Source organism: Manis pentadactyla, chromosome 4, assembly GCF_030020395.1.
Source record: "Manis pentadactyla isolate mManPen7 chromosome 4, mManPen7.hap1, whole genome shotgun sequence".
In the NCBI taxonomy this organism is placed as follows: domain Eukaryota; kingdom Metazoa; phylum Chordata; class Mammalia; order Pholidota; family Manidae; genus Manis; species Manis pentadactyla.
The window spans coordinates 136,717,731-136,741,982 of NC_080022.1; the positions used below are offsets into that span (position 1 = coordinate 136,717,731).

Sequence of the window (24,252 nt, forward strand, 5' to 3'; positions counted from 1 at the left end):
TCCTGCAAATCATTGGTCTCTCCTGTTTGACTGTCAATTGATAAGTCATGAGAAGCTCATAGGGCTTAGAGGGTCACATGAGGTTGGGGCCTGAGAAAAACCGGGAAGTCAGCAAGGCTGAGTCGAGGATCGTTCTTGCTTTACAGAGGACTGGCTCCCAAGAGCCTGCCTCAACTGGCTGCCTCTGATCCCTGCTCCGCTGCTAGACTTACACATGCGCGTGCACGCACAACTCCTCTTGGGAAGTTTATAAAATATAGATTTATTATCCACAGGGGGAAAGGATCATAATACTGCAATGGCAACAACTTAACTTGTTTTGCGAAATCTCTTTCCTCCTGGAGATGGGTGGGAAGACTGAAATCAGTGCAGCCACAGGCTCAGGTCTACATACATGGTGGGTAGGGCAGTTCAGGTACTTCATTGAAGTAGCCCCCGAGGAAGATGAGGCTGGATCCTACGGTAAAGAGCACCAGAGCGGCCCAGAAGCAGACGTTGTCAAGGGCCTTACCCATGCGCACCCACTCGGACACCTCCTGTGGAAGGGGTGGGCACAAGCTGAGTCCATGAAGGCTGCAGGGACCTGCTGCATAACAGACAGCGGGTGGGGGAGGGGGCTCCGCAGCGCCCCAGCCCGCCTCTCTGGCTCCTGCCCACCTCGCCGGTAGTCTCTTCGTTTCGCTTGCTCTCGGCCACGAAGTTCACAGCATCCACACAGCAGCGGATCTCGGGAGCGGCAGAGCCCAGGCTGTGGCAGAGGGCAGCTGGTGGGGGCAATACCGGGAATGGGTCATTAGGAGCCTCCCCAGCTTTGGGAGCCTCAGTTGGCCCGACCGGTCCGCTCTGCTCACCCGTCCAGGTCCCGTGCCGGTGTCTCTGCCCTTCAAACACGAGCTCACTCCGCGGCTTTTTCATTATCAGCTCCTCTGCGCGGAGCAGTATACGCAGGGACGACGCCCGCCTTGGGGGCGAAGGGGCTCGGGGGACCTCGGGGGGCGCGTCCGACCCCAGGAGGCGCGGCAACAGCTCCAATAAGACCTGGGGGCGGGGCGCAGATTAGCTTGAAGCCCCACCTCCCACGTTGGAACCGCCCACCCCACGCTTACGTGACGCAGCCGCGGGGACATAGCGTGAGTGGTGGGTGTCCGCAAAGACACGTTCAGCACGATGACGCAGTTCATGACAATGAGCGTGGCAACCACCATGACGAAAATGAGGTACCTGAGGAGTGCGGAGTGCGTGATGTCACGTCACAGCTCCTCCACTTCCCCTGGCCCACAGAGGGCGCCGCTCGTTCTCTGACCTCACAGACGCACCCCACCCAAAAGGTGGAGATAGGCTCCTAGCTGCATCTCCTCTGCGGGGCCAGACGCGCCTCCTGGTCCCCCTCCTCCTCCTCCTACCGCCGGTGGCAGCTATGAAGGGGACCCCCGGCTCCCTGGAAACTGCTATGGGTCTACTACTTCCACAACTCCACGGAGGTGAGGCTATGCCAATGGCCCCGACCAAAGGTGGCATCTTGAGACTTCTGGGAAGGTCTCCAGCGCCCCCTCCCGTGACCTTTGCCCCATGACCCGATGACTCCACTGTCCCAGCTCCTTCCTCTGGTAGCCCTTTCAGCCCTCGCCTCTGTCTTCTCTGGAACTCGCTGTTGGTGCAGCCCATGAATATCTGAAGCAAAGTTTCAGTGAGCTGAAGTCTCTGGAGCCGCGGGAGCCAAAGAAGCCGCCCGCCCGACGCCCACCCTGGGGCTGGTGCTAAGTGAAGCTGCGGCCAGTGTCGTGAGCTTCGGCGCAACCTTGTTAGAGGTGGGGCGCTGCGGGGGTTGAGGAGGGGCGGGCGAGGGGGACAAGCGACCTCTGCATCCCCGCCAACTCCTGTACCCTCACTACAGATCTTAGTCCTGTGGCTGCAGCAGGAGGTGCGGTGACTAGATGGCGGCGACGGCAGCTCGGGCCCAGCCCCAGAAGCTGGGGATCCGGGTGGAGCGCTGGCCCGGGCAGCCCTGGCCGCGGGGCAGGGGCCTCGGCAAGCCGGGGCTGCGGCGGGCAAGAGCGCCCGGCTTTTCCTCCACGGGCCGTGGCTGTGCATGTGTGGACGCGGATTGCAGGGATCCGCCTCCCTCCTGCAACAATGGCGACGCCAGCTGGGCCTCAACCTCCGGGGAACCGGTGAGTTAGGGATGTGGGAGGTGAGTTTGGGGGCTAGAGGCGGCGGGGCTGGGAGTTACTGAGCTGGCCCACCCCCAACAAAGATATTCAGGAGACCTCAAGGTGGCGTCCAGCAGCAGTACGGAGGACGGGGGACCAGAGAATCCACCACCATCCCAGACGCAACCAGCATTCAAATAAAGTCCAGTACGGGAAAGAGACAGCCAAAGATTCTCCCAGAGTAGTTTGGTTTTGGCTCCGCCCCATGCCCGCCGGGCTCCGCCCTAAACGCTGGCCACATCCCCACGTGGGCACCGCAGGGACCCACTCTGGCCTCACCTGCCCAGCATCGGCAAGCTCAGGGATGTCTCCGGGGTTTTCTGGGCAATTAGGAACAAGAAGACGGTCTGGGCGAGCAGGACGTTGATGGAGACCGTGCATTTCTGGCCGCCGGCTGGGGGAGCACATGTGAGAGCTAGCCCCGCCCAGCAGGAGCGAACCGGGGGGTAGGGTCGGCGCAGCTGCTTACCTTGCGCCGGCAGGAAGTAGGCGAGCAGCACTAATCCCGAGATGAGCACGCAGGGCACGATAATGTTAATGACGTAGAAGAGAGGCTTCCGGCGAATGATAAGTGTGTAGATGACATCGGTGTCCCCCGGACCGTCAGCGGATTCCCCGTCTTGGCGGCGGATCGCCCCGGGGCAGAAATCGATTGCCCACTCGCCGTTCTCTGCGGGACGTGGGCGGTCAGCCCGCTTTGGGGGTGAGGCGCCCTGCCCCACTTTCCGGCCCCACCCTGATCCGAGAAGCCTGTAATTTAGGGCTGTGTGTACCAGGCTGGGTGGGGCAGGTGGTCTGGACGGTTTGAGTCATGGGCCGGCAGGATGAAGGGGGCATTCCCGGTGAGGGAATGGAACGACCTCAAGCGAGGAAGCAAAGGCTAATCTGACCACGGAGAATGGTGTCAGGAAAGGGGCAGGTTCAGTTGCCAAAGTCAGTCCCCAGTATCGATGGCCTAGGACAACCCCATTCTGCAAGTCCTCTTCCGAACCCTGTCTAGAAGCGGGTTTTTCGGAGCAGAAAGGGCCTTACCAGTATAGGCCTCCGTGTCAATATCGATCTTGCTGATGGTCTCGCCTTCATCGTCCACGGCAAAAACGAACTCCACCTCCTTGGCATTGTACGTCTGCGAGCTGCGGAGCCGGGCCGGGGCCCAAACCCCAGGAGCTCGGACTCGGTCCTTGCCTCAGGCCCGGCCCTGGATGCTCGATCTAGGTGGGACTAACGCCGCGCTCCATTGCCCAGGCCCCGGCTCCGCCCCTAATGCAAAGATCCGCCCCCAGGGTTATATATTCCCCATCAGGTCCTGCCCCCTGATCAGGAATCCTGTAACCGTGGGAGCCTTGGAGAAATTCTCCCTACCGGAAAACGAGAGAGCAGTTCTGCCAGTCGAAGGGGAAGTAGGTGACCTCAATGGAGCATGTGCTGCGGTAGATGGCCGGGGGCAGCCAGCTCACAGAGCCACCCTCGTAGACCAGCACATTGGCGTCGTAGGCCACGCCGAACTGGCCGTCAATGCTGTGGGCTCCAGGAAATTGAGCATTTGCACCGGTCTGCTGCCCCCTGGCCCCACAAGCACACAAGCAACCCCCTGCCCCATCCAGGGCCAGCCCAGGCCCCGCAGGCCTCAGATTCCCCCCATTATGGCCACACCCTCACTTGTTTTCCAGCACAATCTCTGGTAGCCATACAAGTTCTGAAGGGACCCGCAAGGTTTCTATGCCCCCAAAGTCGTCCTTGCTGTAGTTGAGTCGGTAATCTTGCCAGTCCTAAGGGTTAGAGATGGAAGGACATGCGCCCTTTATCTCCCACCTCGTGCCCACAAGGAGTCTGGGAGAAAGGGATCCCTTGGACAAGACCTCACAGTGTTTCCCAGATTTGACTCACAATTCCAATCCAGACGCTGGTGGTGAGGGTCTCCTCTTTCTCATTCTGCAGATGGGAGATTGGGGTGATTGAAGTGGGGTTCCAGGGCCAGCAGTGAGTTTTAGAACGGAACCTAGCCGTTGGGGCCAGAAGTGGGATTTTAGGCTCAGAGATGGTGCCAGGATTGGGTGGTGGTTTCTTACCAGTGAGATGAGATTGGTCAGGGTGACCTTGAGGGTGATGGTGACAGTGTCCTCAGGCTCCCTCACTGGCCGGCGTTCTGGATCATAGTTGTCAAAGAGATGGTGATAAAGACGCAGCTCCTCATTCTTCCCTTTCCCCCTGCCTGGGGATGGGGCCAAGAAGTGAGGTCAGGGATGAAGAGGTCGTGGGACCTTTCCTCTCTGTGTCTGGGTCTGCGGAGGGCTCTGCTCTGTGTCTGTCTCAGGCTCTGTTTTTCCAGGTCTGTCTCCTGAACCAGTGATACTGTGTCTGGGGACCGAATATCGCGTCTCAGCCTACATCTTGCTCTCTTTGTCCTGTCCCTTTATGTCAGCATCTCCGTGTGTGTGTCTGTTCAACCACCTCCCCTGACCCCTGTACATACCAAGGAGTTGCAAGAGGAGCAGGACCCCGAGCATAGCCCCTGCCATCTCACTGTCTGGTCCTCGGGGTTATTCTGAGCTCTGGCAGGCTTGGAGTGGGGCAGGCCAGGGTGTGTGAGTGATGGGGAGGGGGGTGTTAGTTCCGGGCTGCCTTAGGGAACTGTCACATAATCCTTTTTCTACCCCTACTGCAGCCAGGAACGTCTTGGCTGCTACCAGAAGCAGCTGCCCCATCCTGAGTTCCCTGCCCCCACTCCATCCCAGCATCCTTTGCCTGGTCTTTGGCCAAATTGCCCTCCCACAGACCTGATCCTCTCACAACTGGAGCAGGCCCAGGCCCAATGCAGGTGGATAGGTCCTTTAAGAGCACCTGGAACCACCAGCCTGGCAGCAGGGGAAGGGGGATCCCGCTTTGAGCATGTGCTGGTGTCCTTTGTGTAAGCTGCTCTAGGCAGGTGACATTGTTTACCTCCCATACTCACCTGTGTGGAGCACAAATTATCACCAGGCACAGCCCCTTCAAGGTCACACAAATGCAGTTTCTGCCGGCAGAGTTTGGCAAAAGCAGTCTCCATAAGGACCTAGTAATGAGACAGGCTATCACCCAGGATTAGTCTGCAGTAACAGACTCCACTTGGCAAGGGAGACCATGCTGTAATACAGGGCACACCTCCCATAACCTTGTGTCCAAGCGTGCCTTCCCCCAATCCCTCACTGGCCAGACACTAGTTTCTCCTTGCCTCTCCCTGCTGCCACCTTGTGGCCCCAGGAGATAGTACTGTCTTCCCCCAACATACACGTTAATTGATCCTCTCAACGTCGTCCCTGACCGCCCTAATCAGTCACCTGGGGTGCTTATTCAAAATTCATATTCCTAGGCTCTATTCCCAAAGAACCCTGATTTAGAAGGATGGCAGAGATGGGATGTCAGGAATCTGTTTTTTAAGAAGCTATCCATATGTTTCCTTACAGAGTAGGAGATGCTGGACTAAGCACCTTATAAGCCTTACCCATTGCTCCCTCCCACCAACCCAGCAAAGCAGCTGCCATCATCCTGAATGTATGAAAGAGTACTCTAAGGTCAGGTCTAAAGTCATACAAGTAGATTGGCAGTAATGCATGAGATTTATCAAGCAGCTTTATTGATCATGTACACCTGTGTTCATTTTACACTTCACAAAACACTTCCGTGTCCATTTTGGGGTCTCCTTCCTCTACCTGTCAAGTCCCTCATAATTGCCACCGTGCTGTAAGCAAGGACGTCAAAGACCAGAGGGTCCACGAAACTCGTCCATTTCCCACACATCCCTGGAGCCTCATTTCCACGACTAAGTTCTTACCATTCCATGTTTTCCACTTAGGAGACCCCCAGAAAGAATATTTGGCCCAGCCCACATCCTTGCACATGGCTGATACATGTATCAACTCTAAAATCTGCACTTTGGCTTATTCCACAGCCTGTGGGGCAAAGCCTAGGCAAAAAGTTGCGACTAGTGCAGGTATTTACTCCTGCGTTAATGGGCACCTACGAGACTCCCTGTGCAGGGTCAGACACTGATTAGAGGATGAATAAGACATGGCCTCAAGGAGGCGGGAGAGACATATCAACAGTGACACCAGAACTGACAAAAATGTAAAAAGCAGGAGCCATGGAAGCTGTAGGTAGGGTACCATGTCACTTAGCTTCTTCCTGTTACAAGAACCAGAGCCCCAAGCCAAGTTTCCTGTGGGCCTACCCATGGACTGGGCAAACTGGACCAGTGTTAGAGGCCAAGGCAGCCCCCACCTCCCCTGCCTCTCTCTGCTCTGTGCGCTCTCACTCCTGGCCAGCCTGCCTTTCCTCTCGTCCTCATATATCCCCTTTCTGCTGTGCCGTTTCTGCGTCATTTTGCCTTGGTCTTGGTCCCAAATCAACCTCTCGGATTCACTGTGCAGATGCAGCCAATTCCGCCTTTTCTCTCGTTGCTTTCTGCCTGATGCCATGAGGCTGTGGGTGCAGGATGGAAAGGTCATGACGTTGGCCTAAGACTGCCCAAGGTGGGTGGCTGTAGCCACACACACAGCCAGCGCCTTCCACGCCTTCCCAATCCAGCCCACTTCCTATATATTTAGTTTCCAGAACACCTTGCCATGGTCCCATTCACTTTGCTACAACTGAAAAATTCACTGTATCTTTCCCAGCAGGATGGAAGCTTGATGTCCTACTTCCAAACGTGACTGTGGCAGGGGCCTTCCATAAACCTCTCAACCTCAGAGTCCATTGTCCTCAGGTTTACACACAGTCTCCTCCAGGGGTGATTTCCACACATTCTCCAAACTATGGGTGAAATCCTCAATTTAATCACCGTGACTACATCATGTATAGTGTGTCACATATGCACATATCCCACATCATATAAAATACAATAGTAGGGCAAGACCACCTTTGGCCCAACAAACTGCCTGTAGGAGAGAGCAGTTTGAGGATAGAGGGAGAGTGAGTAGAAATACGCATCCCTTGATGCGCAAGCCCCATGTATTGCAGCTTGGGACATTGGCCTCGGGCAGGCATCGCATGCCCCGGAAGAGCCTCAGCCGCAGAGGCCATACCTGTGTACCAGCCAGCTGTACCTCGAGAGTGGAGGTCTTGCTCAGACCAGTGAGTCCCAGGGGCATCTCTTGCAGAGTCAACATGACAGGAAACCCCCCAGGGAGTCTGCAGGAGGGCATCTGAGCCACTGTCTTTTACGTGGTGCTCAGGATGACTCAGGCCTGGGTGTTGTAGTTCTATAATGAAAAATCCACAGAGCCTTAGTGGGCTGCCTCACGGTTTTGCTTCTGGGGACACCTTGACTTCCAAGCGAGACTCAAAGATCTCAGCTCAACGGGAAGCCCCTTGCTTTACCTACTGGTTCTTGGCTGGCCCCTTAGAACAGCTGCAGCTGCCCCCTCGACCAGGCCTCCCAGGCTTCTCCTTCCTAGCTGTCCGTACCCTCAGATTGGAAATATCCCCTAGGGGGTCTGACAAGGGCCCCCTGTGCCTGCAATAGAAATGCTCCTTATTCTTTGGTGAGCCAGGGGTGGGGGTTTGGCTGAGCCAGGACAGGGAGGTATAGCAGACACTATCTCCCTCATTGGAACCTAAGCTCTCTGCTTGCTGAGACCTTACTGGTTTGCTGTGTACAAGGCACATGGTACAGAGCCTGGCACATAATAGGTGCTCAATAAATATTTACTGGATAAATGAATGAGAGTAAACAAAAGAATGAATGTGTTATCTTCCCAGCACCCTCCCTCCTACTGAGAACTGTTCCCCAACCATGTGGCTAGAGGATCTGCCAGGTACTTAGAGACCCCCACCCACTGGCTTGGAGAGAGAGAATGCAAGTGATACACAAGGACAAGCAGAGACAAGCGAGAGCCTTCAGCACCCCAACCCCTGATCCCAGAAATGCCAGAGGCCCAGCTGCGCTTGTCTCCTCCCCTCCTGCAGGTTGGTTGCCTAGCACTTCCTGTGAATGAGGTGCCTCAGCATCTTTCCAATAAAACCCCTTTTTTGGCTTAAAAATACTAGGACTGAAAAAATAACAAAGTAGTATAAAGAAAACAAAAAAATGCCCCATAACACAATACCTATAAAAGCTCTTCTGATAATAAAGTAACACATGCCATCACTAGAAAAATTGAAGAGTACAGAAAGACAATGAAAATCAAAGGCTTTCCTCTCTCCAGCCAGTCCTTCTCCCCAAAGGTTATCAGCTTCTGTAAAATGTAAACCTTTCTAGACTTAAGGTCTAGCGTTTGTATGTATGTGGAAATATATTCATGTGTACAAAAAGCATCTGACTGTTAATAATTCTGCAGGTTTTTCTCTTAATATGTTGTAGAGATTGGCCCATATCAGCATCTACAAGTCTTTCTCTTCTTTTTAACTCTGCAGTGTTCCACTGCATGAATGTGCCATAATAAGTTATTCTTGTCCAATGGAGAGATATTTAAGGCATTTAAGAGACATCTTTAAAAGCCATTCTCGTTTTTGCAATTATACTATGTAACAGTGAACCACTTAATGCACTTTGCTTTGGCATACTTTGCAAATATATCTACGGGGTAAATTCCTAGCAGTGAAATTGCTGGGGCAAAGAATTCATGCATTAAAAAAAAGTTCTGATGTTTCTTGCCAAATTGTTCTCCAAAAACCATGCACCCACTTAGGTTCACACCAACAGAGTATGAAAATAACTGTTCCCTTATAACCTTCCCAGGACAGAAAATTATCCAACTTAAAAATTTTTGCCAAACCCATAGGTGAAAACTGCTATCTCATTATTAGGATTTACATGTCTTGATGAAGAAGGTTAAGCTTTTTCCCAACAGTTGTCCTGCCTATCCACATTTCTTTTTTCTGCAAACTGCCTATTCATATCAGTGAAACAAAATGCTATGTGTTCCACTGTCCAAGAATATGCAATACAATGAGGATGAAGTAACACATTAATGTAAAAGATAAGGCTCAATCAAATATATCTGTTGGGACGACTGGAAAACCGGTTGTCAAAATAACCACCAGACCCTCATCCCTGCACTGCCAGGAGGTGGGTCACAAACGAATGTAAAATGAAGCCAAGAAAGTCCAAGAATAAAATCAAGATCAGTGTCTTCACTATCTCAGAGGGAAGAAGGCCTTCCTTCCCTTTCCTGGAGCCCAAAATCAACATAAAGAAAAGACAAGCATATGGACAACTTCTGTAGGATCAAAAATATGAAACCAAAGGCAAGCAAATGACAGACTGGGAGGAAATCTCTGCAGCCGGTGGTTCACCTGCTCCTTTCATAAAGCGCTGGGAGGAAGCCATGGAAAGCCAACAGGTGGTGGACTCACTGGAGCTGCTGGGTCCCTCCTCAAAGGTGAAAGCACAGCTGGGACACTGAGAAGCCCCCGAAAAGAGAGAAGGTGGTGGGTTCTGGCGTTGGAGGGAAGCAGCAGAGCAGGGCAGGAGGGTGGCTGGCTCCCTGGAAAGATGGAAAGGGTAAAGACTCTTAAAAACTTCAGAACGATGGGGAGGGAGGAGAGAGGGAGAGATGGGAGAGAGAAAAGGTGGCGGCGGCTCAGTGGTCCCCATGGGGACCTGCGGGGCTGAGCGCAGCCGGGAGTCCCCAGGGCCCAGGAGGAGGTGTCCGCCCTTCCCCGGCGACGACTGCTTTAACTTGGGTACAGAAAACCAAAGTCCTGGGGACTTATTGGTACAGGAAAGAAAGTCCATGCTGACCAATCTTGTTAAAGGAGATCTTGAATCAGCTCCTCACTTTCCAATGCTGGAAGACAAGGACATGAATGGAGAAGGACAGCAGGTCGCGGGACGCATCTGACACACGGGCTCGGCTGCAGAGAGCAGAAGATGGTGGTGGACGAGGTGATGCGAGGATTCCCCCGACTCTGAAAGTCCAGAAAGAAAAGGCTCCAGTCAGAGAAAAGCTGCTAAGAACTCCCAGTTCCGAACCAGCCCAGTGATATGGGAATCCTCAGACAGGAGGGATGCAGAAAACAATCATAAAACCATGCACGGTTAGATCCAGAGATTCATACTCCTAAATTCTTACTGGGTTTGGATGCTTTTAGTATTAATGCTTCTTGTTTATGCTATTAATATTAAAAGTAAGTGGGACTCAACTTTTTAACCAAGTGGAGTGTAAAATGGACAACCCCTTAGGAAAATTGACAATCTTTTATAAAATGAAGCATGCATCTTCCCCCTCTCCCAAGGAATTCCATTCCTAGGTGTTCATCCAAGAGAAAGGAGAGCATAACCTTCAAAGATGTGCACACAAGCCAGATCAGTGGGTGCTTGGTTGGGAGGACTGAGCAGGAAATAGCACAGTGGGGTTGATGAAAGTGTCGGATCTTGACGGAGGCGGTTAGTACACGAGGGGCACATTTGCTGAGACCCATGGAACTGTACATCTAAGCTCTGTGTATTTCTCTGTATTTAAATTATTACCCGATTTTTTTAAAGTCAGTTTTAGAATTTTAAAATAAGACATATTGTTTAAATGCACGTTGGAGGGCTACTGTAGAGCCTAGACTTTGGCAGTATGATTCTTAAAGGCCATTTAAAATAATTATAAACTTTCAGATGCCATGGGCTATACTTTGATGGCAACAGCTGTATAAAATAGTACAGTCCCCACCTTCCTTTTATACTAGCACCGTCACCTTTTTACTCATACAATTATGGGGGACATATTTTGGACACAGGTAATGGTTTTGTGAAATTTTTATTTTGTGGCAGCTGATTTGATCTTTTTCTTGCCTTTATTTTCCTTATAGAAGTTCCCTTGGGACTGCGATGAGCTTATGAAAAAACTTTTCCTTTACTATTCTTTTTTGGAGTAGAACTACTTGATGTGAATATTTCTCCTGCTGATAATATATTCTAAGTCAATGATGACAAAATATTAGATATTCTTAGTTTACTGTTAATGATTCTATTCTAGTTTTTTGAGCCAAAGCAACATAAGGACAGATACGTTCACACCTGTTAGGGCTGATTACACTCTCCTGCCTTTGAAAGCAGACTTTGTATTAGTTGGATTATATAGGACATTACAATTCAATCAAATGTGCCCAGTTCTTATAGGAGAAATTAATTTTTCTGATCATTTCATCCTTTCTATTTAAGACTATGTAAAACTGATTTTTTAAAGAAATACAAAATCAGAGTTAAATTAACCTCCTCCCGTGGTCTAAATATAGAGAAAACAAATTCTTATATTTGATTTTTTCCTCATCCACATCATCTGAACAGGAGGAAAGGCTTTATTGAGCAGGAATGTGAAGCCAGAAATTCTCTTCACTTTCTCCCAAGGCTGGGTTATTTATTTATTTAATTCATTCATTACTAAAAATAAGTGCTACTTTATATACAAAAAAGAGGAAAATACCAATAAGCTGAAGCTGAGAGAAGCAGTTATAAAGAATAGCCAGTGGTGGGATGGTAATGAAAGTTCTCACAGTGAGCCTGTGTCCAGGTAGCTTTATAGGTGGATTCTACCAAGCTTTCAAGGAGCAGATCATCTGTATTTTATACAAGTTGTTCCAGGAAATAGGAAAAGGAGGCAAGCCAACTAGTCTGATGAAGTTTTTACTTCAGCTAAGATCAGCACAAGAAAATAAAAAATAAGGCCTCATTCACTTATAAACATAAATTGTGAAAATCCCAAATAAGACATGAACCAGCCCAATCCAAAAGCTTATTGAAAAAGAAATTGTCAAACCTGACTTGACAAGTGTATCCCAGAAATGCAAGTATGACGTGCATTTCTACCTTCCGGATGGAGCCCCATCTTGCAGGGAGTGGCATGTGCCCAGCCCCGAGGATGAGTCACGGTCAGTCACAGCCATCCCCGTCTCCTTTGCCAGACACGCAGAGCACAGCCCTCCCTTGCAGCCAAAGGCAGCATGATCCACTTCTGACCAGTGGCACTGGAAGTTGGCTCCAGAAGGGCTTCTGGGAAAGTCTGTCCCTTTGCTGGTAAAAAGAGGGTCACTTAATGTCACACAGTTCTCTGCTTCAGCAGGGGCGATACAGTTTTCAAAAGTGCCATCTTCTCAGCAAATGTGCAGGTAGTATTTTGGCAGGATCATTGCTAAGACTGTAATAAAAGGGCACTAGAGGAAGCATATAAAAGTGAGACATGATGCACAGAAAAGCCAAAGGAGGTGTCTTATTTGATGTCATCGTTCCTCTCTCAATCCATGGAACAGTTTCTACCTGTTAGAGCATGGGCTGTATGCGTGCCTGCTGTCCCAAAGCTTGCCACCTAGAGGGGTGGACAGACACCAAAACAAAGTATCATGATAGCTTTGGCAGGGAGGGTTGCAGAAACTTAAAATATAGTCACCAATCCAGTCTGGAGAGCTCAAAGGACAGTTTTCCTCCTGGAACTAATCTGGAGCTGAAGCCACCGAACCCACCTCGGCGGCACTGGCAGAGTGCCCATGCTCAGAGCCCAGGATACCCCAGGGATGGCATCATGCACGGCTCTGCCACACAAACCCTGGAGAGCAACATTCCCTTTCACCTGCTGATGCTCACAATCACCTCGGTGAAACTCCATTTCTGATTCTAATTTTCCTTTTAGTCAAATTCTTTTGATTACAAGGGAACATGAATAAACTTAAATCACCTTAAAGACTGTTCCTCAACCTTATTGGTAATAACTGATTCAGCAAGCATCATCAGTTTATGCTGCAATACGTGGGTCAAAGTTTGATTAGGAACAGGATATTCACATAGTATCTCCCCACAACAGTGCTTCTTAGTTACAAAAGGATAAACAGAATCTTGACAGTGGAGAAACATGGTGGATTCCACCTTAACCACGCTATCAGTTAACATCACCCATACTGGGTCAAATTGATTTCTGTTGCCTCACATGTTCCAGTCCTGGAGGTGAAGAAGCCCCAGCGGGCACAGACCAACAGAAGCCCCATCTCTCTAGCCAAATGGCCAGGAAAGGGACACACAGTTTTGTAAGACAAACCTTAGAAAATAAGCACCGTGTTCCAGACAAACACCACAGAAAAACTATGCTCCTCTGGCACACCCACACCCATCAGCGAAGGCCAAGTTGGTAACTTAGATTTCCACCCTCTCCAGGCTTGTAAGGAGGGACCCCAGCATCCATGCCAGGCTAGTTTCTGAGGAGGCCAACTAGGGAGTGGTGACTTTGCCCCGGCCAGCTGGTAATGAGGCGTCCACATGGAGGCCACCTGGGAGCCTGGACTTCCATCCCTGATTGGCAGTAACGTGGCATCCCTCCCCCTCTCCACAGTGGTGGTGTCAGAGGCCTGTTGGAGCATCAGGACTCAGAACTCTCACCCATTTTGTCAGTAAGGAGGCCATCCTCACCAGGGAGGCCATGTGGGGACCTGGAGCTCTCACCCTCGCCCAGCAGGAAGGAGAAGCCCCTCCATCCGATGTAAACAGAGTCTGAGTGGTGAACTTGAACTTCTCCCTCCATTGGCAGTAAAGAGGCATCTCCTCCCCTTTCCCTGCCAGAGCAGTGGCAGAAAAAAACAGCTAAAATAAAAGGTTTAAATAAGGTTCAGAGTCACTTGATAATATGGGTGAATGTAGTAACCACAATGTTGCTCATGGGAAACCTTCATGGGGTTGTATATCAATGATACCTTTTTTTTTTTTTTTGTAGATAATTATTTTTTATTGAAGGGTAGTTGACACACAGTATTACATTACATTAGTTTCAGGTGTACAACATAGTGATACAACATTTATATACATGACAATTCTAGGTAACAGCTTTCACCATACCAAGCTGTTATATCTTGACTATATTCCTTATGCTATACATTACATCCCGGTTACTTATTATTTTACCATTGGAAGTGTGTACTTTTTTTTGTGTGTGTGAGGGCATCTCTCATATTTATTGATCAAATGGTTGTTAATGATACCTTAATAATAACAAAAAAAAATCTACCTAGAATTACTATGGGGGTTTGTTCTCACTGTAGTTTGTAAAAGGTTAACACAATGTCTAAAGATATTCCTAAAAATAAAATTTTTACAAAATTCTAAAGACAAATAAATAAGGTCCAGAGTCTCATAAAATAGTATTAAAATGTTCATGTTTCCATTAAAAAAAATCATTCATCATGCTAAGAACTGGGAAGATCTCAAACCGAATGAAAAAAGACAATAGCTGCTAACACCCAAAGAGACATTAGAATTATCTGAAAAATATTTTAAAGCAGACAGAACAAAATACGCTTTAAAAATAAATTATGGATGTGCTTGAACCAAATGGAAAAACAGAAAGCTTCAGCAAAGAAAGAAAAGATCTAAAGAACCAGATGGACATTTTAGAGCTGAAAAATATAACACCTGAAATTAAAGCTCAGTGAACGGGTTCCACAACAGAGAAAACAAGAGAAAAGAACAGGTGAACTGGAAGATACAACAATAGAAATCACCCGTCCTGAACAACAAAGAGAAAACAGACTTAAAAAACTAGTCTCAGGGCCCAGCGGGACTCTTTTGTTAAAGATCGACCATTGCATCATCAGAGACGCAGACACAGAGGAGAGAGGGTGAGGCTGAAAAAGTTCTCAACGTAGTAATGGCTGCAAAGTACCCAAATTTGTCAAGAGACTTAAACTTACACAGGCGGGAAGCTGAACAAACGCCGAACAGGGTTAGACCCAAAGATAAGCCCACAAAACAACTATCATAAGACCCAGGAATTGGGGTCCTGGGCATTTTCCCCAGGGAAATCAAAGTGTCTGTTCAAAGAGAAATCCTGCGGTACTGTTTATAACTGATTTATTTGTTATAGCCAACAACTTAAATCAGCCCAGATGTCCTTCAGCTGGTGAATGGTTACTGCGGTACATCCACACCTCAGGGTACTACTCAGCAATGAAAAGAAATGAACGACTGATGCACACAACCAGTAACCGCCAAAGAATTATGCTGAGTGGAAGTCAATTCCAAAAGGTTCTATACTGTATTGATTCCATTTATACGACATTTTTGAAATGACAAGATTAAAGCAATGGAAGAACAGATTAGTGGTTGGTAGGGGGATAAGGAGGGGCCGGGTAGGAAGGAAGTGGGCGTGGCTATCAAAAGGCGTCATGAAGGATCCTTACAGCGGTGGAAAAGTTCTGTGTCTGGACAGAACAGTGTCAGGACATGGCTGTGATATTGTACTATCGTTTTGCAGGATGTTACCATGGGGGAAAACCGGGAAAAGGGTACAAGGAGTCTCTGTCCTATTCTTACAACTGCATGTGAATGTGTAGTTGTCGCAGAATAAAAGGTTTAATTTTTAAAAATCTACCTAAAATTTTAAAATGTCTTTGTGAGTAATTTTACTTAAAAATAGGAAAAACGGGAAATAGTCTCTTAAAGCTCATTATATTGCAAGTAACAGTTCCAATACCAATTTTTTTTAATAAAAGGATTTTTATTTAGCTCACTAAACTTCAGAATTGGTTTGATACAGTATCTCAATGATGCCAAGGACCTGGTTTCTTTCCTTTTTTTTTTTCATTATATTTTCCCTGAGATTAGCTCCATCCTAAGGCCAGACCCTCTTGTCATCACAAGATGGATGCCAACAACTCACCTGGGGTTACATACTTCCTTGTCCACATCCAGAAAAAGTATGCATACCCCAACCATCCAACAGAAGTCTTGGGCTTCATTATGAAAGGGCCATCTTACTTCCAGTTTCTGCTACTGGCCCAATCACTCTGACTTTGGGACACCACAACCAGCTTATATCATGTACTTGTTTAGACCCTAAACTGTCAAAGGGGAATCTAGTGACTGGCTTAGGTCCACTCATGCAGCTAGGATAAAGTCATTCTCACCAAAAACTCTAAGGATGGGGTAGGAGTAACTTCTCAAAAGAAAAAAAAGGAGGAAAAGCTTAATGGATCTTGAGTATCTCCAACTAATGCTGCACAAACTCTTTAAAAATGAACCACAAGAGCACTGAATTGGATTCCTTGGGATGCAGTGCAACAGAAATAGCTCTACCTAAGTTAATCCAATAGAGACTTCTTGGAAAGATGCAGGAGCTCACTGGGCACAAGTGAACACTGACAGTCCAGAACTCCTCAGGAACCAGATGGCTCTGGCAGCCTGAGTGGCAGAAACTGCTCTACAGCTTTTCCTGAGCACTTTGTTGAAATGAATGAAATCCAGTTATATTTTTTCTTACCACCTCATTCACCATTTGAAATCATAGGAGAAGGAGCATAGTTGTCTTTGATTAAGTCACATTCCTGGGCTGAACTCAGCTGGTGACAGGAAGGATCTACTGGAAGGAACTTCCAAAGACATTTTGGTTTCCAAAGTGAGAGGCCAGGGTGCTTACTTCCATAGGTGCATCAGTCTGCACTCATTTGGGGAGGTATAATCTCCCAAAAGGAAACAGAGTTCTTTGTATTTTAGAGGAATGGTTGCTGGATTAAAAAATTACAATCAATGATAAAACATGTGAGATGGCACACAACAGTACTCAAGTGAAAAGTGTAAATTAAATTGATTTACCTGGCAAGAAAGCAAGAAGAGTGAACTGAGATTTCAACTCAAGAAGGTAGAAAGAGAACATGAAAATAAGCTCAAAGTATGAGGAGTTATTAGAGATAGAAGTAGACACTTGTTATCGAATAGAAAAAAATTAATTGACTAGTAAGACTAATAAATCTGACTAGATTTTTTTTTGACTAGTCCAATAAAATAGACCAATCTTTGGCAAGTCTAATAAATAAAAAGAGGTTGGGGAAGGGGCATGGAAGAAAGAAAGAAAGGGAGAAGATAAAGAGGAAAAAATACAAATAAATGACATTAGGGGCAATAACTACAGGTATGGGGATTTAAACAAATGATAAACATGAATGTTCAAGCTTGCAGTAATAAATTTGAACAGCCACATGAAATAGACACTTTACTAAAAAATATCAATTATAAAAATTGACTTAAGATGTAGAAACCTCAACAGAAGATGTAGAAACCTCAACAGACCAGTAATTATGGTAGAAATGGAAAGATATTCAAGGAATTATCCCCCAATGGCATCAGGTCCAGATGGTTTCACAGGTGAACTCATCAAATCTACATAGAATACAAAATCCCTATGATCGTCAACTTTTCCAAGAATATAAAATTTTTCAACTTATTTTACAAAGGCCTTTATAACTCTGATAAAACAGAAACAAATGGAAAAAGACTAAGTCCCTCAAAAGAAATCTATGGGCCACTCCTATTTTTTAACTTAGATATAAAAGTTCTGAATGAAATGTGAGCAAACCAACCTAGATTTATATTATAATTTATATTATATATATAATTTGTATATTTATATTAGAATAAGTCATAATGGCCAAATAGGGTTAACACCAAGCATTCAAAGATGCAACATTAGAAAAAATTCAGGACATTGACATGTGAAGAAAGTAAAACATAGGATTGTTTCAGTAGGTGCCAGAGCATATGAATGTCTTTTCTATGTCTGCAAATTCCTTAAATTTAAGAATCCTTGGAGAAGCAGAACCTTAATGCCAGATACCTGCTTTCCTGGACTCCCTTGCAGCTGGGTCATAGGCACGTGACCAGTCATTCACACCAGGAGCTAGCATCACAAAGGAGCAGGGTTGGTGCAGGATTCTCTCCCTGCAGTAGGGAGGTTGTGACCGAGTTCCTGGCTTGACAGCTGCAGCAAGCAGGGCAAGCTTCAGTGACCTGGTCTTGCAGCAGGAGCAGATGTTTGTCACCAGACTAGTTCTGCAGCCTAGCTCTGGGCACTGTTCCTGGCTGCACAGTTCCAGGGATGCTTCTCTAGCCCTTACTGAGATGTCTGTAAAGTAGCCAATGTATTTTTAATTTTTAATAAATTCCTTTTCAGCCTAAGTTAGCCAGAACATTATCTATTTCTTACAACTAAAAACTCTGATACCTAATGCAGCAAAAATCCACAGCCTCAGGGCCCTTTCTCCACAGCATGGCCTCTTTCTCTGTCACTTTCTACCTCACTTCCTGCTGCTTACTGCCTCATTTTCTCCATGTTTTCAAATACTTTTCCATGCAGCTGGAAAATTTTATGAATGGCAAGTCCATGGATTGACTGCATCTGACTCAAGTGTCCACCTCTTGTCCAGTCTCCAGGGTGAGCAGATACGGGCAGGCTTATGTGGTTGCATGGTGTACCTTCTGGGAGGCAGCAGGGGGACATTTTCGTCATCAGAAAGGGCAGTGGACCAGACATGGTGACTAACTTCCTGAAATAGGCACCTAACTTGGTCTTGCGATGTTTTAAAGGGCTTTCCAGAGGAAGAAATTCTGAACAGAACTTTCCAGATAAGTTAGGCAGAAGGGAAGGAGTAGTGAGAAGGAAGTCCAGGCACAAGAAAGAGAATGATCTAGAGTGAAGGGTAGAGTGTTACAACATGGGGCTGGACAGGTAAACAAGTGTCAGCCCACACAGGTCCATGTTGGGATCTTAGACTTACCCCTGAGAGTTCTAAAGAGCCATCGTCTCAAGCAGTGGAAGGATATGAGCAAACCTGCCACTCTGAAAGACAAGCCCAATGGGGAAGAGGAAGGGAAGTCAGAAAGTTGGGAGGCTGTTGCTATGAAGCAGTAAGAGAAGATGGCAGCCCAGACTAGGAATGGTGGTCATGGGATGGACAGAGTGGATTTGAGAGAGATTGGGAGATAAAATCAGCAGGGCTTGGTGCAGGTTAGATGTGCGGATGAAGGAGGGGAGGAGTTAAGCCTGTCACAGATTCTATTTGTATCGACTGAATGGCCAGATAAATGAGTGTGTGACGGTACCACTGGGTTGGACAATAGAAAGATAAGCCATTTGGAGAGAGATGATGAGCTCAGTTTTGAACAGTTTTAGTGCCTATGGGACAGCCAGGAAATCCAAAAGGCCGTGAGTCATATGTGTTTGGATCTCAGGAGAGAGCAGCCCGGGCTAGAGATAAAGATTTGAGAGTCACTGGGGTATAGGTGGTGACTGAAGGCAAGGGATTATAGGAGGGTAATCACATGTGTGTATTAAGATAGCATTAGGAGAGCCCAAGACCAAACTCTGGGGGCAGGTTCATTTTTCATGGAGGGTAGAGGAAGAGGAATCCACACAGGAGACTGAGAAGGGCCAGCCACAGGTAAGAGGAAAACCAGAAAATTAGTGTCAGGACTCCCAAGGTAGGGATGGCCATAGGAATGCAGGTTGCAGGATAATCATAGTGGAGAAGTGTCCAGTGGAGGGCAGGGGACACTGGAGACCCGGGTGAGAACTGGGCCAGTGCAGTTGGGGTGGTGAGAAACCAGCCTAGAGCTGGGTGATGAGGGTTAAGACGAGGCAAGCCTAAGATGGCAGCAGTGAAGGGGAAGTGAGTGGCTGCTGGGTGGTTGGAAGGCCGGCTGGGGTGGCAGTTGGAGGAGACCACTCCCAATCTCCCCGGAATAGAAGGAAAGTGGTAGAGCACGGCCAGAGGAGGCTGGGGGAAAGTTGTGGAGGGAGGTGATAAGGGCCTGTGTCCGGGAGGGAGACTGTTCCCCGGGTCACAAAATCCCTATCAGCCTGGCATTTCCTCCCCATCCTTGCCCCCTTCCTGCCCCTGACCAGACCCTCCCTGGAGCCGGGAGACAGAAGGACCGAGTCACACCCTGGAAGAAGCTCTGTGCCTGCGGAGGTCTTTCTACCTGCCTGTAAGCTGGGCTGGGGCTGGGGGAGGAGAGGGTCTGCGGGAAGGGCAGGAGCCAGGGGCTGGGAGCCGGCAGTCCGGCTCTGTGTGGGAAGGGAGCGGGGAGTGGCGAGGACAGGGTGGGAGGTGCGGGGGCCAAGTCTCTGCAAGCACCGCACCCTCTCCCGTGGGGCTGGGGCTGGGAATGACACCGCCCGCCTGCCGCAGGTCCCCATGCCGCTCCTCCTCCTGCTGCTCCTGCTGCCCAGCCCCTCGCAGCTGCAGTCCATCTGCGAGGTGTCCACGGTGGCCAGCCAGGTGGAAGCGAACTGTGAAAATCGGGGACTGAAGGCGCTGCCTCCAGGTCTGCCGGCAGACACAAACATTCTCCACCTGGGTAAGAACCCCCTGGGCACCTTTTCCACAGCATCCTTGGTGCCTCTGGCTCGCCTCACTCAGCTGCACCTGGGTGGAAGCCAGCTCATTGGCCTGCAGCCTGATGCCTCACTAAAGCTGCTGGAGAACTTGGATATATCCCACAATGAGCTGAAAAGCCTGCCCTTGCTGGGACGGGCACTCCCGGCACTCAGCACCCTGGACGCCTCCTTCAACAAGCTGGCCTCATTGTCTCCTGGTGCCCTGAGTGGCCTGAGCCAGCTCCAGGAGCTCTACCTGCATGGCAATAACCTGAACACTCTGCCCCCCGGGCTCCTGGCACCCACGCCCCGGCTGAAGAAGCTCAATCTAGCTGACAACAAACTGAATGAGCTGCCCCCTGGACTTCTGGATGGGTTGGAGGAACTCGACACCCTCTTCCTACAAGGGAATTGGCTGCACACAATCCCAAAGGGCTTCTTTGGGGACCTCCTCCTGCCTTTTACTTTTCTCCACAACAACCCCTGGGAATGCAACTGCGAGATCCTTTATTTCACTTTCTGGCTGCAGAACAATGCCAACAATGTCTACTTATGGAAGGAAGGTATGGATGTCAAGGCCATGACCCCTGATGTGGGCAGCGTGCGATGTGTCAATATGGGAAGCAAACCTGTATGTGAATATCTAGGGAAGGAATGCTCCTCCTTCCGTGATGCGGGTGGCATAGACGACTACGATGACTATGACGAGGAGGACCATGAGGGTGACAAGGCGCCTTCTGCAAGGGCCGTGGTCAGCTTCTCTGCCAACATGAAAGCCCCCACCGCCCACTGGGGCCCACTTCACTCAGAATTTACTGCTTTCCCATACAGCCAGGTGCTCCCAACCCAAGAGTCCACCAAGACACAGATCATATTCTCACCCACCCCAGAGCCCACCACAACCTGGACCACCCCAGAGCCCACCACCCCAACCACCCCAGCGCCCACCACCCTAGAGCCTACCAGTCAGACCACCCCAGAGCCCACCAACCAGACCACCTCAGAGCCCACCACCCCAACCACCCCAGAACCCACCACCCTAGAGCCCACCAATCAGACCACCCCAGAGCCCACCAACCAGACCACCCCAGAGCCCACCACCCAAGAGCCCACCACCCCAGAGCCCACCACCCCAAGGCCCACTAACCAGACCACCCCAGAGCCCACCACAACCTGGATCACCCCAGAGCCCACCCCAACCCCAACCCACCTAGAATCCATCCCAATCCTGACCATGTCAGAACCAACGACATTCTTAAATACTGCCCCAGAACCTGCAGCCCCAACTACCTCAGAATCAACCAGATTCTTAACTACCACAGAACCCACCCCATTCCCTACTACCCTAGAAGCCACCACAGTGATCATCTCTAAATTTGTCAGCCCCCTGAAGGTCCGTGGGCTGGTCCAAGAGGATTTGGATAGCTCCAGAAATGACCCTCTCCTCAACCCTGACTTTTGCTGCCTCCTCCCCCTCGGCTTCTACATCTTGGGTGTCCTCTGGCTCCTGTTTGCCTCTGTGGTCCTTATCCAGCTGCTGACCTGGGTCTGGCACGTGAAGCCACGGGCCCTGGATTTTGGCCAGTCAGCTGCCCTGGCCACAGACACACACACCACACATCTGGAGCTACAGAGGGGAAGGCAGGTGACCGTACCCCAGGCCTGGCTGCTTTTCCTTCAAGGGTCACTCCCCATTTTCCGCTCTAGCCTCTTCCTGTGGGTGCGGCCTAATGGCCGTGTGGGGCCTCTGGTGGCAGGACGGCGGCCCTCAGCCCTGAGTGTGGGTCGTGGTCAGGACCTGCTGGGCACAGTGGGCATTAGGTACTCTGGCCACAGCCTCTGAGGGGGGTGATTTAGGGACCTTGAGAGGCTCTAACAGGTTTTCCTGCTGGGATCCAGCTGGGAGTGGGTGGGTGGGTAAGGAGCACAGGGCCGGGGGGAGGTCTTAATTACTTTCCCTTTATCAGAGCGCCCTTTTCACACCCCAGGCACACAACCTTGGACCTAGCAAATCCTGAAGGACTTGGCTGGGTCCTGGAATAAAGCTTCCTATGCTGGATGGTGGGGCCCCCAGACTACTAGGTCATTACCGTTGCTTTTCAGGAGTTTTCAGAAAAGGCAAGTAAGAACAGAACATGGTTCCCACATGTGTGTACTGAGGAAAACTTGGAAAGGGATTTATGAAAATGTGAGCTCTGATCCTCTCTGGGTAGTATGAATATAGGTGATTTTATTTTACTTTCCTCTCATTAGCAACTTCCTAGTTTTCCACCATCATATATTATTTGTATAATTAAAAATTTCAAAAAGAACACTTCATCTCTTTTGGAGGGGTATGACTGGGGTAGCTGTCACTAGCGTTCTTAGGGCCTCAAGGGTCCCATCCTAGTTACACTCACCCAAAAAAGCTCCCATCTTGGCCTGCACCTACCCTGCTTGGTGCACCTTCACCAGGCCACCCCAAGCACCAGCTCCAGCTCCAGAACCGTGTTTCCCTGGGGCGGAACAACACTGCGGAGGCCTACCTACCTGCAGCCTACAGCACTGGGAGTGACGGCAGGTGTCTGACGCCCACACCTGTGGCCTCAGAAATGCAGCTTCCCACTCTGTCCAGGTCAGTGAGATGGGAAGAGTGTGGTCCTGCTGATGTGTACCATCCTGGTGGGTTGTATTAAGTCTTGGGTTTTCTGTTGTCCAGCCAGGATGCAGGCAAACAGAACCCCCTTCTCTGCCCTGGTGCCATAGATTCTGCCATTCCCCTTACCATGTCGGGTGGGGCTTTATCTCCTGCTGTGTCTGCAGCCCACACCTAGGCCTGGAGCTCAGAGAATGGGAGTGAAAGCTGAGTCTTTCTGGCTCCATGGAGACCCCTGCCTCCATATGGTGGGAGATCTTCCTAACATGAAAACCTAACCCCCTCTCCTTTGAGGTCTTCCCCAGAAAGAGGACACTCAGAACACTCAAGCTTGGCAAGCAACGACTTCTGTGCACTGACTGACCAACAGTCCAGCTTCATCTCTCCTAACAGATACTTCCCACCCTGGGCTCCATCTACTGCAGACTGCATAGGCTCTGGCTCCCAGCATCCCTCTGAGCCTTTGCTCAGCCAGGAGTGCTGTGCTGTCCCTCTTCCTGGACCAGTCTAACTGGTCCTACACAGGTCTCTCCTCCCCCAGGCTAGGCCTGCTGCTCCATGTTATCCTGCATCCGTCTGTTGCTACACTCTTTCCAAACTGCTTCGGTGTCATCTTCCCCTCTGGACTTGAAACTCCTTAAGGACAAGGTTCAGGCTTCAAGTTTCTTTAAGTGGCCACTATGGCCCAGGTCAGCATGTGCGTGGAGGAGGCAAGAAGGCCCAGCAGAGATGCCAGGCTGCCAAGCTCCACCTCTGCCAAGGGGATAGCTCCCACCTGCTGCCTGCTCATCTCCTGGCCCATCTCCGGAGAAGCCTTTCCCCTTCGGGCCTCAAGCTGCCCAGCCCTCCTTTCAGTTGACCTTCCAGTGCCTCCTGATGTTTTAGGCTCCTTAAGGACACTGCCTGGGAATCACAGATCTTCTAAAGAAAGGCTGAGGCAGTCACTCTTCCCAGCCTAGGCCCACATAAAGTCTCCAGCCAACACCCTCACTTTTCTCAAGCTTCCAGGTTTTGGGACAGGGGGATTGTGTGTGTGTATGTGTCCCACCCCCACCAGGTCAGCCTTCCCTTCTAGAGACTCTTATTCCCTCCTCTTTAGGCTGCAGAAGCAGTCACCAGACCCCAGAGGCCTTTCCTGAGGATTACACAGAATGATTTGGGTGGCATTCTTGGGTGACTGGCCGGGAAACAACACACAGGGCCTGGAGTTTTGGTTTTCCTCACCCCAGTCAGCTGTGGTAACAAGACTGATTTACATGTCATTTGCATAAAACCAGCAGGTGCTTTAATAATTTTTCTTGAAATCTCCAGT

General features: G+C 49.4%; 2 protein-coding genes across 5 annotated transcripts; one reads left to right on the forward strand and one right to left on the reverse strand.

The window, feature by feature from the left end:
- Nucleotides 1–242: 242 nt before the first annotated feature.
- CHRNE (cholinergic receptor nicotinic epsilon subunit) lies at nucleotides 243–5,494 on the reverse strand. The gene is made up of 12 exons (XM_036895850.2): nucleotides 4,684–5,494; nucleotides 4,280–4,422; nucleotides 4,098–4,142; nucleotides 3,870–3,979; nucleotides 3,573–3,728; nucleotides 3,243–3,343; nucleotides 2,680–2,880; nucleotides 2,490–2,604; nucleotides 1,107–1,221; nucleotides 852–1,038; nucleotides 658–764; nucleotides 243–536 (listed from the first exon to the last, which is right to left on the reverse strand). The coding sequence occupies exons 1-12, from the start codon at nucleotides 4,727–4,729 to the stop codon at nucleotides 387–389; spliced, it is 1,476 nt and encodes a 491-aa protein (XP_036751745.2). The 5' UTR covers nucleotides 4,730–5,494; the 3' UTR covers nucleotides 243–386.
- GP1BA (glycoprotein Ib platelet subunit alpha) lies at nucleotides 1,087–24,092 on the forward strand. Of its 4 annotated transcripts, none has more exons than XM_057500982.1 (5): nucleotides 1,087–1,481; nucleotides 1,596–1,808; nucleotides 1,895–2,171; nucleotides 19,832–19,914; nucleotides 20,118–24,092. In XM_057500982.1, the coding sequence occupies exons 3-5, from the start codon at nucleotides 2,090–2,092 to the stop codon at nucleotides 22,146–22,148; spliced, it is 2,196 nt and encodes a 731-aa protein (XP_057356965.1). In that variant the 5' UTR covers nucleotides 1,087–1,481; nucleotides 1,596–1,808; nucleotides 1,895–2,089; the 3' UTR covers nucleotides 22,149–24,092. The 4 variants fall into 4 exon arrangements, 2 of the variants coding, with proteins under 2 accessions (XP_057356965.1, XP_057356967.1); XM_057500984.1 differs by having other exon boundaries at nucleotides 1,661–1,808; XR_008997185.1 differs by lacking the exons at nucleotides 19,832–19,914; nucleotides 20,118–24,092 and adding an exon at nucleotides 2,255–2,369 and having other exon boundaries at nucleotides 1,087–1,808.
- The last annotated feature ends 160 nt before the right edge of the window (nucleotides 24,093–24,252 follow it).